The sequence below is a fragment of the Oenanthe melanoleuca genome, chromosome 3, assembly GCF_029582105.1.
Source record: "Oenanthe melanoleuca isolate GR-GAL-2019-014 chromosome 3, OMel1.0, whole genome shotgun sequence".
Classification (NCBI taxonomy): Eukaryota; Metazoa; Chordata; class Aves; order Passeriformes; family Muscicapidae; genus Oenanthe; species Oenanthe melanoleuca.
Genome location: NC_079336.1, coordinates 102,228,494 through 102,245,275, shown reverse-complemented (window position 1 = coordinate 102,245,275; position 16,782 = coordinate 102,228,494). Strand labels below are relative to the sequence as shown.

General features: G+C 38.6%; 1 protein-coding gene across 4 annotated transcripts in view; it reads right to left on the bottom strand.

Annotated features, from left to right (window-relative positions):
• The window catches only part of PLCB4 (phospholipase C beta 4), a 183,360-nt gene that overhangs the window by 26,295 nt on the left and 140,283 nt on the right, over nt 1-16,782 (bottom strand). For all 4 annotated transcript variants that reach the window (XM_056488965.1, XM_056488967.1, XM_056488966.1 and 1 more), the window contains 8 exons: nt 15,194-15,245; nt 12,774-12,876; nt 10,958-11,122; nt 7,983-8,187; nt 4,222-4,310; nt 3,686-3,836; nt 1,009-1,058; nt 822-887 (listed from right to left, as the gene is read on the bottom strand). In XM_056488965.1, the coding sequence (XP_056344940.1) occupies nt 822-887; nt 1,009-1,058; nt 3,686-3,836; nt 4,222-4,310; nt 7,983-8,187; nt 10,958-11,122; nt 12,774-12,876; nt 15,194-15,245 (881 nt within the window). The remainder of the gene's footprint in view (nt 1-821; nt 888-1,008; nt 1,059-3,685; nt 3,837-4,221; nt 4,311-7,982; nt 8,188-10,957; nt 11,123-12,773; nt 12,877-15,193; nt 15,246-16,782) is intronic.

Genomic DNA, 16,782 nt, shown 5'->3' with positions numbered 1-16,782 from the left:
TTTGGCTTTCAATACTAAGAACCCCAAAAAAGTGCCAATTACTGAAAGTAATTTCTCCATACTTCATTGTACAGAGAGTCCCATGCCTAAACAACAATCATGAAAATAAACACAAAGACTGATTATTAGAAATGCCCAGGAAACCACATGACATCAGATCAGCAGTGGAATTTGTAAGCAAAGAGAGCAAGGGAGCAACTACCCCAAAAGCCCAGAAGGGATTTGTGTGTTTGCCAAAATTCAGAACTTGAGATATTTGCTTCACTTATTATAATTCTGTAAAAAAAGTAATGGTTTTCTAATGAAGGAGGGCAGGGCAAAACTGGCTGTGATTTTCTACATGAAGTGTATTTGCGGTAGTAATACATGTAATTGTGGTATCACTGCCAAGAAAAAGGTGACTATAAAGTGGTTAACACAGACATAAATGAGGAGGACCAGGACTCTTCATTTCTCCCAGCTCTCTCTGGGGATTTTGCAGTTTCTGCAGCTTGTGTGTTCAGTGCAGCACCACCTCCCATCATTTCTGCCTTGTTTTTCCATGCTACTTGTCAATAAGTCGTGCAAGAGGGAGCAAGACAAAATCATTACCTGAAAAAGGTGAGCCTTGGATGTTTATAAGGGTCAAAAAATGTGCACCAAAGCATTGCCAAAGGGAAAATGTGCTCAGTGCAGCATATTTCAGTATATTTAAAATATACATGTCTTTCTTGGGAGTCCAACTACCATTACTTAGTCTTCCCCTATAATTTAATTAGGAACTGCCTGTGCTAGGGAGCAACTGTTTTCAATTAGGCTCAAAGAACTCTTAATGATCATACCTTGGCATGCTTCTTCTTTAAGGCATTCAGCTCTTTCTGCTGTTTCTTCAAATGCTTTATATAAGCCTGAAAAAAGAGAAGCTGGATCAATTTTTCTGTGGCCATATTGACTTTAACCAGGTAAAATCATGGCTACTTAAAACAAAAAATTAGGAGCACATGCTGAAAAGCTTGTGTCAATACTTACCTTCATTTGCTTTAAATCTTCTATCTTCACTTGAGGAATAAGGTCTATACCTAGAAAGGCATTGATATAGTTTATCTAAAACTTCATATACTAGTATATCTCATATTTGAAATCTGAATTTTACCACAGCAACCTACATTTAACTCAACAATTAATTAATTAATGTTTTTCACCACATTAAAAATAATCACAGGTTGATGAGAAAATTATTCATCAAAATATATCTAAGATACAGTAATTTCCTTTTCCCATGCTTCAATCAATTGCTTTGTGGAAAAATAATTGTATCAATGAGTGTATTTTAATCTCGTACAGTTCTGGACTGAAGTGTCAAAACACAGCAATCTAAGAATTGAAAAAAAGCTCCTTTTTGCAAACACAGCAAACCATTTATGAATATTATAATAGCTTCAGAATTTTGGCTGGAGATTGCTCTGGCACCACTTCTTCCAGTAGGGAAGTTTCTTGGGTAGTGTTCTACATGACTTCAAAATTGAGGCTAGGTGTGCTTCTCCTCAGGTTAAAACACAGGAGGGAAAATTAACTTACTAATAAAAATAAAATTTGCATTTCACTTAATACCAGGCTATGGGAAAAAGAGCAGAAGTGTACTCCAAGACTAAATGAGAGCTAAAAATGAAGGAGAAACAGAAAAGCAAAAGAAGTGAAAATTCTCATGAAATTTCAATCACACAAGACTAACAGTACTATGCAGATGAATAAAAATGTTTTGATCACTTTAATTGCAAGGCAAACAAAACCTGATCTCATTTAATGTTTATGCTTTAATAAATGCCTTGTTACATATTAAAGGCTTTTTAAAAACTACTAAGCACATCCTGTATGTAAGTGCTAATAAAAATGTCAATACAATGCCATGAGAGTTGTAATTTTTAGTTTTTTCTGAGGTTTCACACAGAAATGTTTGCCTGTGTATAAATATACTGCAAATATATTTAGTTAACTGCTCTTAATAATGTCTGTGGATGATAAGATTTCCTTTGCTTTGAAAAGGACTTTCTGGCTTTGAAGGTGAATTTAACTGGAAAATGCTCAGACATTGTAAAAGGAAAAAAAAAAAAAGAAAGATGGGGGAAGGAGAGGTTGGCAATCTCCTTAGGGAATATGAATTTTTTCTTTTCTTAGAAGCATAAGACTCTGCTCAAGTATACAACATTATCAACATTAGTCTAGTAAATGAGACAGGAGCAGATGTAGGCACAGATAGAGGATGAAGTGATTTAACTCTTACTGAAAATCTGAGACAAAAAAAACTTCCATATTCTTGTGCATTTGAAAGCCTTCTCCATTTTGCTGCACAAGTAATTTCAAATAACAAGATGAATTATATGTATTAGCAGTGGTAGAATTATTCAGCTCTTAGTAAATCATAGAGATAAGAAATACAAAATAAGGACCATTACATGGGATATAAAAATGAGCAGCTCTATTTTACCATTCAAGTAAAAAATTGCAGTCAGGAAAGTGTTAAATACTAAAACCTCAGATTAAGAGCAAGCCTGCATCAGGCTGCTGGGTTTCTAAATAGACTTCATCAGGATTTTATTTTAAAGCATTTACTACATAGAACCACTACATGGAACATTTCCTTAGCTGTCCAGGTCTGACTCCTTGGCCAGCAACAATCAGTTGTCAACCCCAGAAAATTTCATGCCTAATTAATGCACAATGAAACTAACACTTGTGCATCTTGCTCGTGATACATGAAATATGAAAACACCTCACTGCATAAAGTGACCTGGGGTTTACACCAGGGAAGAATTTCTGAAAGAGGTCAGGTGCCAGAGACAACCTGAAGCTTTGACTCATTGCCAAAAGTGACTTCAGAGAAATGGAATTTGGGTTCTCAAGGGATCCCTGAGTGTGAACTCAGCCATGTGTGCTTAAATTTGAGAAGAGCCCTCTGGTTTTTTTTTTCCTTCTGCCAATACCTTTGGGCCAAGGTGGATGAGTGAGCGAGCCACATTCTAATTCTTGTGGCCCATTAACAGAAATATTTTTTGTCTTTCATTCAGCTGTACAAATTTGTTTTCTCACTTAATCTTCATTACCTGTGATGATATGGGAGAAACAAATAATCCCATTTAACTGTATAAAATTACTTTGTAGAGTGAATGGTGATGAGTTAGGAAAAAATACTTATTCACTTATAAATGAGCACATTTAATTTTTCTTTTTTTTTTTTTTACAATAAACATGCCATTTCCATAATCACTATTCAGAGTAAAACCACACTATGAAAACATTTATAATTGTTGGGAAATCTCTACAGAATCCAGTGAATTCTAAATACCTTTAATTACTTAAATCTGCAACCCTGCCAAGGGATTTGTGAGGGGAAAAAAAAGCAGAAGAGTTTCTGTGGACTATGCCAGATAATAGTCACTGCTATTGGCACTCCTCCAGGAATCTTTACTAGTAAACTATTCCCAGAGCCATGCAGGTTATGTGTATAATATATACACATATATTTTAAAAAATATAGCTGTATACTACAGGTATACAGCTACACAAAATTCATTTGCAATTAGACAAGGACAACTCCCAATGGCAAAATGATAAGAATGAATATAACCCCAAAATTAAATCTGAGTAATGAGTGTTCCTCTGTGACTTTCTGAACCACTTCAGAACAGAGGTAATGATTTTTGTGTACCTTTCTTAGCATCAGTCCCGGACCCAAAGCCTGCAGTGGTGCTTGGTCGAAGCTCAGAGCTGCTCTGAGGGGTTACATTGGCTTTGGGATTATTGGCTTTTCCTTTTCTGTCATTCTTTGAAGTGTCATTTGGTACATCAGCTATATCACTCTGAAAGAAACAAGAAACAATAAATTGGTTGTTCTCTTACCTGTTGTGTAAAAAGTTGGGAAACCTTCTGGCTTACTTTAAACATAATAAAATTGCAACACCTTTTCAAACAACACTATAGTAAAGCATTTGTAACCTATTATCAAGTAGCTACTTACTAAAATAAACTCCATCCCCATTTATTAAAATCTCTCCTCCTAAAAGATGTATTAATGTGATCCATAAAAAACCAATGAGTATTTCAGTAAATGACATAAGCCAGACAAAGAAGCTTATATTTGAAAATAATAAATAAGGTGCATTGATTGGAGAAGGACCAGTTTACTTTAAATAAAGAACACAGTATGGACATAAGTGGGTTGTGTTTGTCATTTATTCTACTTACAGTTTCAATACCCATAGCTCTCATTTGGTCTGCTCTTTTTTCTGTGATAGACAAAAATTTCTTTGGATCTGATAAAGCATCCACAATATCTGTAAGAAAAACAAATAAACTTTTTGTGAGCTTCGGAGGCATCTGGAAATTAGTATTTTACAAAAGCTTTCTTCTAACCCTGTTATTATGAGGCATGGCTTGCAACAAGAGTCCAGCTTTCTGTGGTGAATTTGGCAGGACTGGAACTGCTTACTTCCACAGCACCTGGAACATGGAACAATTCCTAATGCACCAAAGTGTGGTATTAATCCAGGTATCTTATTTTGGAAAAACTCAGACTGCTCTAAGTTCTTACCAATTAATGACTGTAGAATTTGAGACTAGGATGGGATCTCCTGAGCCACAAAGCACTAACTTTGTCCCTTGGTTGAAAGGTGCTGACTGACTTGGGACTGCAGGAAATTGCAGAAAATGCCATTGTATTTCCTAGCTAAAGAGCAGTTTCAGGTGGATTAAAGCAACCAAGCAAATCTACTGTCAGTAGCCTTTGTGATATTCCATGTCTGGGACATGAGAGGCTGTGAAATGGCTTTTCTAGGAATGACCAACATCTGAATCTTGCACATGACACAGTACCACCAGTGGTATCACAGCCCTGGGTACCAGACAGATTATTGAATCTGCTTCCCATATGCAGAGATAAATGTGCAAGCTCAGGTTTACAGGATGACAAAGTCCCATATCAAATAACCTCTTTCTGTGCTTAACTCCAACAGGCAAAAAAAAAAGTGAAAATATCCAACCCATACAAAGGTTTGGCAAGAAACTTCTTGTTCAAAGTAAGGGCTGGGCTGTATCATCTCCCTCCCAACCTGAGTTGTTCTGTGGAATGTTCCTCTGAAGCCACAGCACAGACAGGTCTCCAATTCCCACAAAAGTTGTATTAAACACTTAGCATTACCCTTGAGATCTGTTTATCTACACAAATAGGTCATCTCCAAAAAACTGCTGTGAGCCATTGATGTCTTCTGAAACTTATTTCACATACACAAAAGCCATGTAGAGTTTATTTTTAGCCATGGCAATGGATGTGGCTCAGCACCCACTGTTTCTCCTCTCTCTACCTCATTAAGGATGTCTTTTTTGTCCTTGGCACACACTCGTCAATGAAAACTCAGGGCTACCCTGCCAGCACGATGCGTCACTTGAAAATTGAACCTGATTATCACGAGCTTCGAGGTAAAAATGACTAATGTGTTTGGGAGAGCAGGACCTCTGTGGATTGTGGAAGGAACCACACAAGCACATCACCAAAGGCTCAGCACTTTTGAGGGGGAGGTGACTCATCCCTGCCTCTCTTGTCATTTGTCCTCTGCTTATGCTCCCCTTTCTCCCCAGGGAGGTGAGCTGGCAGTGGGGAGCAGCATTTTGTGGGAGAACTGCAATTAAATATAAAACTCTGAGAATCACAGGAAGAGGACATTACACAGGGCACCAACCACTGACCTAAGCAGACTTACTCACTACAGATTTCTATAATAGAAGCTTCTCTTTGGAGAATGCATCAATTTGTGCCATTATTGTGGTTTTATTTGGAACAGAGTGGCTGATGCAAATAAACCACAAGAAATTACAAAGCTATAAAATAAAAAAAGAAAAACACGCGTCTTTTAAGGCCTACAATGCATCACCCCTTCTAGTTATTATTCAGGGCACATTTTAAAATCTTACTCATACAGGTTAAAAAAACAAAAAAGAAAGAAAAAAGAAAGTAGGCAGCTACTGACTTGAGCTCTACCTTCCTACAGGTTTGCTAAAACAACCATGGAGATCCTAATGATAGCTCATAAAGCAATGAGAAGTTCACTGCAGATGATAAGTAATTAAAAACCACATGCCAGCAGAATACTAATGATTCCACCTGAGTGTCAGAAGTTATTTCCCAGTTGTTCATCATGCTGCTGTTCTACATCAACCAGGAAAATACATGAGGCACATCTAGCCTATCTGGGAAGGGAGAGGAGAACTATAATTGAACTAATTTAGTTCCTGTTAATGTGGAGACAGTTTTTGCCACTGCTGACAGAAAACTACAACAACCAGTCCTCTTGTTCTAGTAGCATTTTACTGTAACAATTTTGTTACTTATGGGTAGCAGTATTTTCCTACCACTATCAAATAAACCAGCTACAGCACTGTTGACAGTGTAGCACACAATTTGCAAATTCTAAACTGGTGTTGAAATTCTCTTTGAGAAACAAGTCTTTCACTTCTGCATGTGCAGAATGCAGTTTAAAAAATAAAATAACCAAATATGTTCTCCCTATGGGTCCAGCACACTCAGCAGCTCAAGCCATCAAAATCAGTGCTAAGTTTAAAATCTGTTCTTAGAAAAAGTCTGGTATCATAAAACATCAATCCTAAATCAGAAGCATGTCCTTAGTTGAGAAAAGACTTTAACTGAGTCATTTACTGTCAAAAGCTTCAGTTCAGGTAAGAATTAAAGACACACTTAAACATGTCTCTTTGATTGATGGTTCAATTACCCTTGAGAATCTCAGGTTTAAGCAGAAGCTACATTTCTCTTGAGACAAAGTCCCTGCAGTTAAATACTGGGATGAAACATGGTGCATAATGGCATGGTGGTGTCCAAGGCCCATGGCAAAACTCCAGCTGACTTGTCAAAATCTAGGATTTCACATGTGAACAACACAAATGCTTCTGTAACACTTTCTTCCCATGAAATATTGTTACTGAAGTCTCAGCCTGTTAATTTTTTTAAACTCTGGATAAGAACCAGCAAACACAGACTTGAAGATAGGTTAGGTCAACCTTCCCTTCCTCCAGTTTCCACTCAGAGAAGTACAGTACAGTACATTCTTTGCATGGCAGCAGGTTTGAAATAGGTTTTGTGAAGAGAAAAAACATTGGTTTGATGAATAACCTTTCACCAGTAACCCCTAAGGTAATTGCTGCAGAGTCAGAGCAGCAGCATTTTGTGCAATTCCTATTTTACAGTTTAAATGGTTTATGCATTGTCCAGTGTACAAGCAAATTTCATCTGGGGTGAAGAAGCCCTTTCCCTCATTGGGAACTCAGGCACTACACTGATTTTAGTGGTGTAATGATTATTCTCAGCTCTTTGTTCTCACATACACGTGGCAATTTGCCACTGCTCAGCATAAATGACCACAGCTCTGCCAACCTGATCGTGGAAATGGCTCACATTAAAATAATTTTCCTGAGAACCCAAAAACAATTAAAAGCCACACTAAAAACATGTAAAATCAGGAGAGAAAAATGCAGAGAGATTCTGGATGCTGGATTATTCACTGGCCATTTCTAAAAATATGGCAATATTTCCAAGAATATTTGAAAAAACCCTATGTTTCTTTTTGTAAAGCATGTATTTTTATACTTATACATCCTAACCTTACAGATATTTATGTCAGACAATATGTAATAAAAAACCTCTTTCTAAATAGTCAACACAGAAAACCATATTGAGCTAAGTAGTAGTAGCTTATTTTCCACATTATTTTGTCATTTAGTGGATATATGCTCTTATCATTAACAGTGAGGCAGGCACTTGGTCAAAAAGCAGATTTCTTAACTCACTATCCAGAGATTCCAAGGAGTTAAAATACTGAATCTTTCCATCCTCCAGCACTGTGTGTGTGCTTTGGCTGGCACAATGGAACTGAAGCACTTCAGGACTTGCACATCAACACTCAAGAGCCACAGCACACCAAGACAAAGGCTTATCTCACCTCCAAAACCATCAGGCACGTAAGTTTTGAGCACAATGTTGCAGAAAACGGTGGGAAGAGAGAGTGGTTTGTTGCCCTCATTCCGAAGGGAAATATGTCTGTAACCTGCTTGCAGCCCATCCAGAGGCAAGATCCTCTGACCAATCAGCTTATTATTGTCATCATACACTGCTATTCTCAGGACAGCAAGATCAGGGAGGATAACCTGGAAAACCACAAAATGCAGACATTCAATGACATTGATACACTGGCTCCCTCCCCGCCTCCCATGTGTGAACTTTGGATGCCAGAAACTGCCATCACTGTAAGATCAGGTCATTCCCTGCAAAACCCCAGTTTTCAAAATTAATCTTTTCTAGAAAAGCTTTTTTCACCCTAAATAAGGGGTAGATTTCAGATTATGTAAATCCTGCAGCTCACAGTCACACCAGCTAAATATTTTGTATGTTTATTTTTCATTACTGAAGACTGGTGACAGTGATAAGAAGGCAAGTAAATACTGCATGGGAAATGACAGATACAGCAGCAATCAAAGGGCAGGTAGTGCTGGATCAGGAGGAATTATGACAGAAAGATGGGATTTGGGATGCATCCAAAAGGGCAGGGAGAGTGCAAGCACAGGCTAATGGGGATGTCTGAGCTGCTGAAATGCTGTGCTGCCAGAAGAGGTGGGTGTGCTGCACCCAGGACATGGGGGTTCAGGGCATGCACAGGGAGCAGGGATGCTGCAGCCTCCTGCATCTGTCAGTCCCCACCTGGGCTGACCAGGACAGGAACAAAGAGATCCCCTGCCCTCCCTGGAGCAGAGGTGCTGCCTCTGTGCATGGAGCAGTGAGGAGGAGGCAGACTAACAGAGGTGCAGCTCCTCTGCCAGCCCACCTCAGCCATACACTGGGAAAGATTTCCCACTCCTTCCCTACCTGGTGCTATTCACCAGTACCTGTGGGATAAAAGGGAAGACCTCAGTAAACTGTGTCTGCCATCTCCCTTAGACTCTCCCCTTGCCACTTCCATTTTCAGTCTTGGGGAGCACAATATAAAAGCTGCTTTTGAACCCATGTGAGCAGTTCATGGATATCCTGCTCTACTCAACTACAGCTTAGTACTCCCAGCACAGGTCACCACCAGCACTTACTCCCTCCTCCCCCTACACAACAGAGGGACAACACAGAACCCAGGTTAGAATGACTGAAACTTTATTTTAATTAAAATGAAACAAAAAAACATGACAGAAGAACAATCAAACATGGTACCTGAGAACAACTGTGTAGGGTTAAGCATCAGCCTGAGGAGAACACTACAGCCCAAACAGGGCAAGTAAGATCTCTCCCCTACAGGTCACAGATCAGCACATCTTTCATTACATGATGGTCTTTGACATAGATTTGCCAGGGAGCAGAAGTAGGGACTAAGTTTATTGTTCCCTCTCCATTAATTTGTATCCGAGTAGGCACTTTCACCCTCTCATGATGTTTTAGCAAAGTGCACTCTGTGCCTTCAGTATCTCCAGCTAGAGGAATGCTTCCTGCTGTGCTCCTGCCACTCACCTGCTTGATCTTCAGTGCATGCTGATTATATTGCTAAGCTATGATAAGGGCCTGAGGTGAAGAAAAATAATCTCTTGGCTGACCTAAGAGTTCAAGAGAATGTGTGACCATGGGATTGCTTACTGAAGAGTAGTGATGAGAAATATTGGCCTCAGCCTCTGTACCCATGTCCCAACACACAGGTTGCACAGGGGTGTACCCTGGAATTTATGGCTCTTTTAATGCAAGAAATCAGACAGCTGCAGATGCTGGTCATATGGCCAGCAAGCCATGGGCAGCAGAATTGCTTGTACATAAGCATCTTCCCTGTGCCTCCTCACACACAGAGAAAAACACTTGAAGTCACATTTATTCCAGAATATGAGTTCAGAAAAAACTCTTGCATCAACTAAATTTCTATTAAAAACTGGCTATGCTGTTAGGAAAGCAGATTAAGTGTGTAATATACCCAAGTGTGAAGAGTTATCACCACTCAGCAAAGTCTGAACTTTGGAATAAAAGTCTGAACTTTGGAATAAAAAAACAACAATTTTGCATGACAACAAAACAGGTGTAAGCAAAACAGATGTTATCAAAGACAGCACTGTAACACATGTAGTCTGGATGAAACTCCAGGCAACAGAAGAAAAATAAAATAAAAATATATATATATATATGTGTGTGTGTCATATATATATAAAGACCGAGAGATAAAAACTGAGCACGGACAAATGGTCTCTCTCTTTAAATTCCCCATGCCAAGAAAAAAAGGGTTGTTTCTCTTTTGGTATTGAAAAAAAAAAAAAAGAAAAAAGTACATGATGCACATGGACCACTGAAGGAGGGAGCTGGCAACACGCCTGAGGAACACAGCACCCTTTCAACTTTTCCATGTAATGACATTGACCTTAGCTTTGGATGCAGCATCTCACCTGCCCTCTGGGCTGAAGGAACAGTGCAAGATAGCAGCCACTGCCAGGGCAGGGAAGAAGAAATCTCCAGGGAATGATGGTGTCCACCAGCGGGGCTCATTCTGAGCAGACTGCATACCTTGAACACAGGCATGGTCACAGAGGAGTGCCTACCTCCAAGTGGGAGGAGGAAGCAAAGGGGAGGAAAAAGCCAAATGGAAACAAAAACAACAACAAAAAAATCATGTGATAGCTACAGAGGTTATCCATTAGAAAAATAAAACCAAAGCAAAATTGAAAAAGAAAAAAACAAAAAACAAAACAAACCAAAACCAAGCAGCCTCCTGAAAGCTGATTTCAGCTTTACATTGTTTACTGCAGTAAACAGGGGCCCTACAAACCCTTTTCCATGGGAGCAGCACTCATCCATCCGTGTGAGCAGTCAGGCTGAAGCAGGGAGGGCTGGCTCAGGAGGGCAGGGTAGCTCATGGGCACAAACACAGCACAAACTGTGCCTTGCAGAGATCCCACATCCTACCTTCCTGAAGACAAAGGACTCCTCGTTGTAAACAGGGTTGAGGCCGTTGTTCATCACCATGCGCGTGCGGAACTCCTTGCGGATGGTGTCCGTGGGCAGCCCGTACATATCCACCTCCACGTATGTCCCAATCTTCTTGTCTGACAAGAACTGCCCAGAAATCACCTGCAACACAGCAACAGAGTGAGGAAAAGCAATACAAAGTAAAGATACAGAAATATCTTTGCCAGAACTAGTGGTCATTTTTTACTGACATCACTCTGAAAAATGTGATGCTGACGGATGTGTTTAGTACCTCATATGAAAATTGTATATTTCAAACTGCACCTCTTTAGAAAAGCTTTTGTGATCAGATATATAAATATAACCTTCACCCGAAATGACTGTGCTATGGTATTACCAGTTGTCAGTCATCCCAACCAGCCAGTGTCTCACAGATGCATTCAGTATATGGAAGTGAATAGAACAACCAGAGTTGGCACTGCTATTCCACAACTTCAAACATTCTGTTCAGAAGCTCTTTTTTCTATGGTACATCTTGACCACAAGAGATGAAAGGAAACTATTGCTCTGCTTTCACTTAGGTGAAGGTTTGAAACTAATCATGTGTCAGTCTGGTTCCATATTATGTGTCTGGAAAGTGCAGGATGCTTAAAAAGTGAAAAAAGACCCAAAAATCCCACACGATTCCTCTGTATCATTTTATACAGGAAGAATTGTTGCCATTTCACTCCAAGTCAAGATTAATCTAGCAGGTGATTATTCCAGGGAAAATTTTTATTTCATCAAGATGATCTATTACTTAAAAACACAGCTAATTTTTTCATTACTACAACCAAGGAGGGAAGAAAAAAAAACTGAAACATGATTTCACAGACCTAAGCTCATTCCAAATCCTTTTGTTTCAATGATCTAACATCCTTTCAGGGAACACTCTGGATAAAAATCTGAAAAGTTATGTGGATCAGGGGTATCATTGCTGGCTTTTCTCCTCTCGACTCCTTAATTACAAAATTTGTATGGAATTTTATATTTGTTTTAGTCACAAAAAAAAAAATGTAACTGTCAAAGTACCTGACCTAGGAACTATCTGATCCCACTTCCTTCTTGGAGGGACTGTGCTTTGATTACCATTTAAGAAAACTAACATTAATGAAACATGTTTATTCTTCTAGAGGTGCAAATAGAACTGAAGTTCTAGAATGCATGAGGAATGCTTGGCCATCGATGGTGTGAAATTTAAATGCAGCACATGGAAAATGCTAAATGAAAGCTGAAGTCTTTTGCTCAGGTTTTATAGGTTTTACAATTGTCAGCCTCCTTCCAGAACTTGGTACCTAACCATGCTTTAAAACTACAACAGGAGTTTTATGGACTTTGTTACTCACAGGTAACTCCAAAGTAAGGGCCTGCCTCACACCAACCATTTTTCTCTTTTCATTTTGAAAATATCCTGTCCATGTGTGCCCAGATTCCTCCCTTCTCTGTGGTGACAAGTGATGTTGTGCAATTTCATATTGTACATGGGAATGACCTTCACTCATTTTTCCATTTGTGTGGACTCATGCATTTCAAAAAAACCATGAAGGCTGTTAGAATATGACTATGTGTAATAACACATCATTTTTAATTCTATCATATTCCACTCAGATCAAGTAAACAAAGAAATCTTAGCCAGCAATATTTAAAAAAAAATTAAAAAGGAAACAATTTTCTGAAATCTACCCAACCCAAGCACATTTACTGTATATATCCTATTTCTGGTGATTTTAAATGTGCTTTTGGATGTGATGCCAGCAGTCTGTTGCTGTTTTACCTGTACAGAACACGTTGCAGCAATAACACCATCTACAGGAGTTTCAGAGAACGGGTCAAACGTCCTGTCTGGGCGTCGCATGAAATCTGGCTTCAGTAGATACCTTATTTCAAGGGGAAAAAAAAAAAAAAAAAAAAAGAGAAAATTATTCTTGATTGGAAATCAAAATTGTATTAAATACATATGAAATGGATGTTCTGCCTTTGAACAATGAGCTCTCCTATAGCACTATAAAATCCAGACTCATTCCAGCTGCAAGTGTGAGGAAGTACAAGAAAGTATTACGGCTGTCTGGAACACAGATAAATATTAATTTTCATTTTGAATTACCAGCTACTGAGAGATGAAATCAATGTGGGGTTTTAAGATAAAAATAAATGTAATATAAACAAGGACATTTCAAAACAACTGAATAATACAGCTCAAATATACAGGGAGGTTACCATATAATAAAACACAGATGCTCTCATTTGTTTTAATACTTTAATACTTTGGAAAAGCACAGAGGGATTTTTCAGTTTTATTTTTCCAAATGAAGCAGTTCCTTAGAGTTCAAGGCTCATACACTAAATTTCAGCTCAAAGCTAATTTTTTCATTGTGGTTATGAAACCTTGGGGAAAACAACTGATAATGTCAGTGCTGACAGATTGTTAATTATAGCAGCATGAAAGGTACCACCACAATAACACTCACAATACCTCCCTGAGGACCTCACACTGGATCAACATATCAATGAAGCCAATATGTGCTCTGATGCACCAAAACCCAAGGATTCTGCCACCAAAATGAAACAGCAGCTGATCACTGCAGAAAGTCTGCACATTACATTCTCTTCAACTGATGGAAGAAAATGTGGAACTAGAAAAATCTTGCTAATTCTGCAACCCTGACAGACAAAGCTGCTAGAAGATTAATTTTTGTCCACCCTTAGTCTCTCTAGTGAAGCATTGGTACAGAATATTATAAAGGCCTTGACAGAATTTAGAGATTAAAACATGCTAGAAAAATTCCAGTGGAAAGAATGTCAATGTTTTCACCCATTTTTAATTTAATAATATGGCTTCTGTTTGAAAGTAATATTGCTCCTTTTTCTTCCATTAAAAATGTTTTTCTTCCATTAAAAAAGTGATTTCTTAATATTTTGTTAATTTAAAGTATGTTGAGGCAGAAGGGAATTAACTATCCTTAGCCTCTGTTTCCAGCCCACTGAAATAAAAAATACTGAAATGATCTTGTTTTATCAGCATGAAAGCTGCAAGTCTGAGAAAAGAGAAGTACAGGCAGAAGGAAAATGTTCAGTCTTTCATTTCTTTTCTGTCACCGAAACACCACCACATTTACAATGCAGATCAAAATATTACCATGCATTACTATCAAAAAACTGATGTAAGAATCCCAGAATTCAGTTGATAATTTTGCCCATCCTTCAGAGAATTTGGCAAAAGTAAGCAGGTACTCTTTCACCAAGCTGGTGGGTCCAACAAGAAAGGAACCAAACTAAGAAAGCTTTGGTTTTCTTCTATTCTATTATTTTCTATTATTTTCTATTATTATTCTATTATTTTCTATTATTTTCTTCTATTCTATTATTTTGATTGAAATTACAGAGACTGCACCTTTGTCAAAACCAAGGGGCTCTTCTGGAATGCTCACAACTGCAATAAAGGCATGGAAAGGCCAAGCACTGTGTGCCCATTCTGCAAATGAGGAATTTTACCAAGCTCCATCTACTCAGATTTTCTTTCTGAATAAGATCTGCTGTAGGAAAAGAGTAGCTCCTTCCCAGAAGAGTTGACAGATTCTAATGTGTTTCTGGACTGTCATTTCCTGTGATTCATTAAACTCCTTTTCTCCTGGTGCTAATGATCAGACTATCCTATTAAGGTCTGTGCTCAACATTTGAAAAAAAATCTATCAGCATCACTTGAACATCCTTTGTCATGCAAAAATCATGAGCAAGAACTTAGATGAAATACTTCAGTATTCTCTGTGAAATCTGCTCCAATTAAGAGTACACAGATTAAAAATGTTCCCTATACATTCAAATTCCACTTGTCCAAGTAAATTTGACAATTCTGTGAACTGTGCAATGAATCTCCATTCTGAGGCATACCTTCAAAGAGAGGCTGAGAACAGAAGGTGGAGATGTATTTCAATAACTGTGAACAGTATTCATGATCTTCATAATATGAACACAAAGCCTCTTCAATCTCATTTAAAAACTGAGCATAATTAAAAGCATATTCATTAGAATACCTCCTTAGGGGGACAAATTCTCCCTGAACTCTGTTAATTTCTACTCTTCATCTAGCATCCCATTTTCCTTTTGTAACACATAGTTGATGGTGACAAAATTTTATTAAAACCTTAGTAAGGGACTCTGAGACACAGTGACAATAGTTTAAATCACATCACTCACCCGCATGATCCATTGTACTCAAATTTTCCTTGATTCAACTGCATTGCTAAATCTGTCAAGAGAGAAAATTTACTAACTTTACTGCTGAATAATACAAAGCATGAACTAGATCAGAAAATAAGACTGTTTTCCCAGAATAATAAGTTTACATAAAAATTTTTTTTTAAATGCATATATAACCCACATTTAAGAAATAAAAGGAAGCAACAGGAAAACTTCATATTTTTTCACAGGAGTAACAGCATTACCAAGCACACTGAAGTCCATGCTGTGCTTAGGAGACAGCCCTTCCCTGAATTCAAACACACTTGGCAAGCAGGGAAGTAACAACTGTGGACATTTTAGTCCTTGGGATGAGATTTCCATAATCTAACTTATGGTACCCACAGTACAGATGTCTCCATTTCTGCAGACCACTCTGAATAACAGGGGGATACAGGAGCTTTAACAGTGAAAATAACCTCAGAATAAAAAATATACTAGAGGAGACATCCTTGAAGAATGTATTCTGTCACAATGAAAAGTACCTCTGATGAAGCTGTCTGTAGCCTGATGTTTTAAAGAAGGTGAGGTGCATGTCCCACTGGTTTTCTATGGACTTGGTTGAATAAAATACCCCACAAAGTAACCACAAAGATCACAGCAGCATAGCTTAGTTTCAACATTTAAAAGCATGTGAGTTTTAGTGAGTGCATTGTTACAGCACTTGTATAGAAAGATGTATCATAAACATGTAACAACCTCCCTCTAATCCAACCCTCTCCAGAATTCCGTAAAAAATGAAATGTTTTCCTGCAGGTTTCTACTTCCCCTGGTTTAGCAACAAAACAGATTTTCTCTTGCCCAACTATACCTTCAAAGGGGACAAAATCTATTCTGTTGGTGGTCTGATATACAAAATACAAGATTGTCGTATGCCCATACCAGTTATTACTGGAGTTACATGGGCAGCTGTAACTTTTACTTCCTCAATCATCTTCATCTTGACAGCACAACTGGATCACAGAAGAGGGATACAGGAAAGTTGGTCACTTGCACTTAGACATTTACTACTCCTAATTTGCAACATAAAGGGGCTGGGGAGGCCATGCAGTGGGCAGAGGCCGTGCTGGGAGCAGAGTGAGGCTTCTATTTCTGCTCCAGCCTCCCTGCCATGTCAAGTGGAGTGCTCTACAAGCAGCATATTCCAGTGTATCCCTTCTGCCTCCTCAGCTGGTGAAACTGGAGCACAGCTTTGCAGGACAGAACTCAGGGGATGACCACGAGAAGTGTCTGCAGCACCAAAGACACTGTTCAGGGAAGGGGAAGCAAGCACAAAAGCACTGCCACTGACAGAAAAAGGCAATGGGAAATGGGTCTGTTATAAAAATGACTGAGGACATTCCTAGATATATTAAAAATCCCAATCAAAACAACAAAAAAGTTCGCCCTGCTATACTCACACCTTCACTGAACAGGAACAATGCCCCCTTTCAGATCACTCTGTGGAGAGGCATTTCCATTCCCTGGCATCATTCAGCTGGGATCTCAAACCCCATCCTTTGCTGCTGAGCATATGACTCCTAACACTTCACAATGACTGGTCTAGA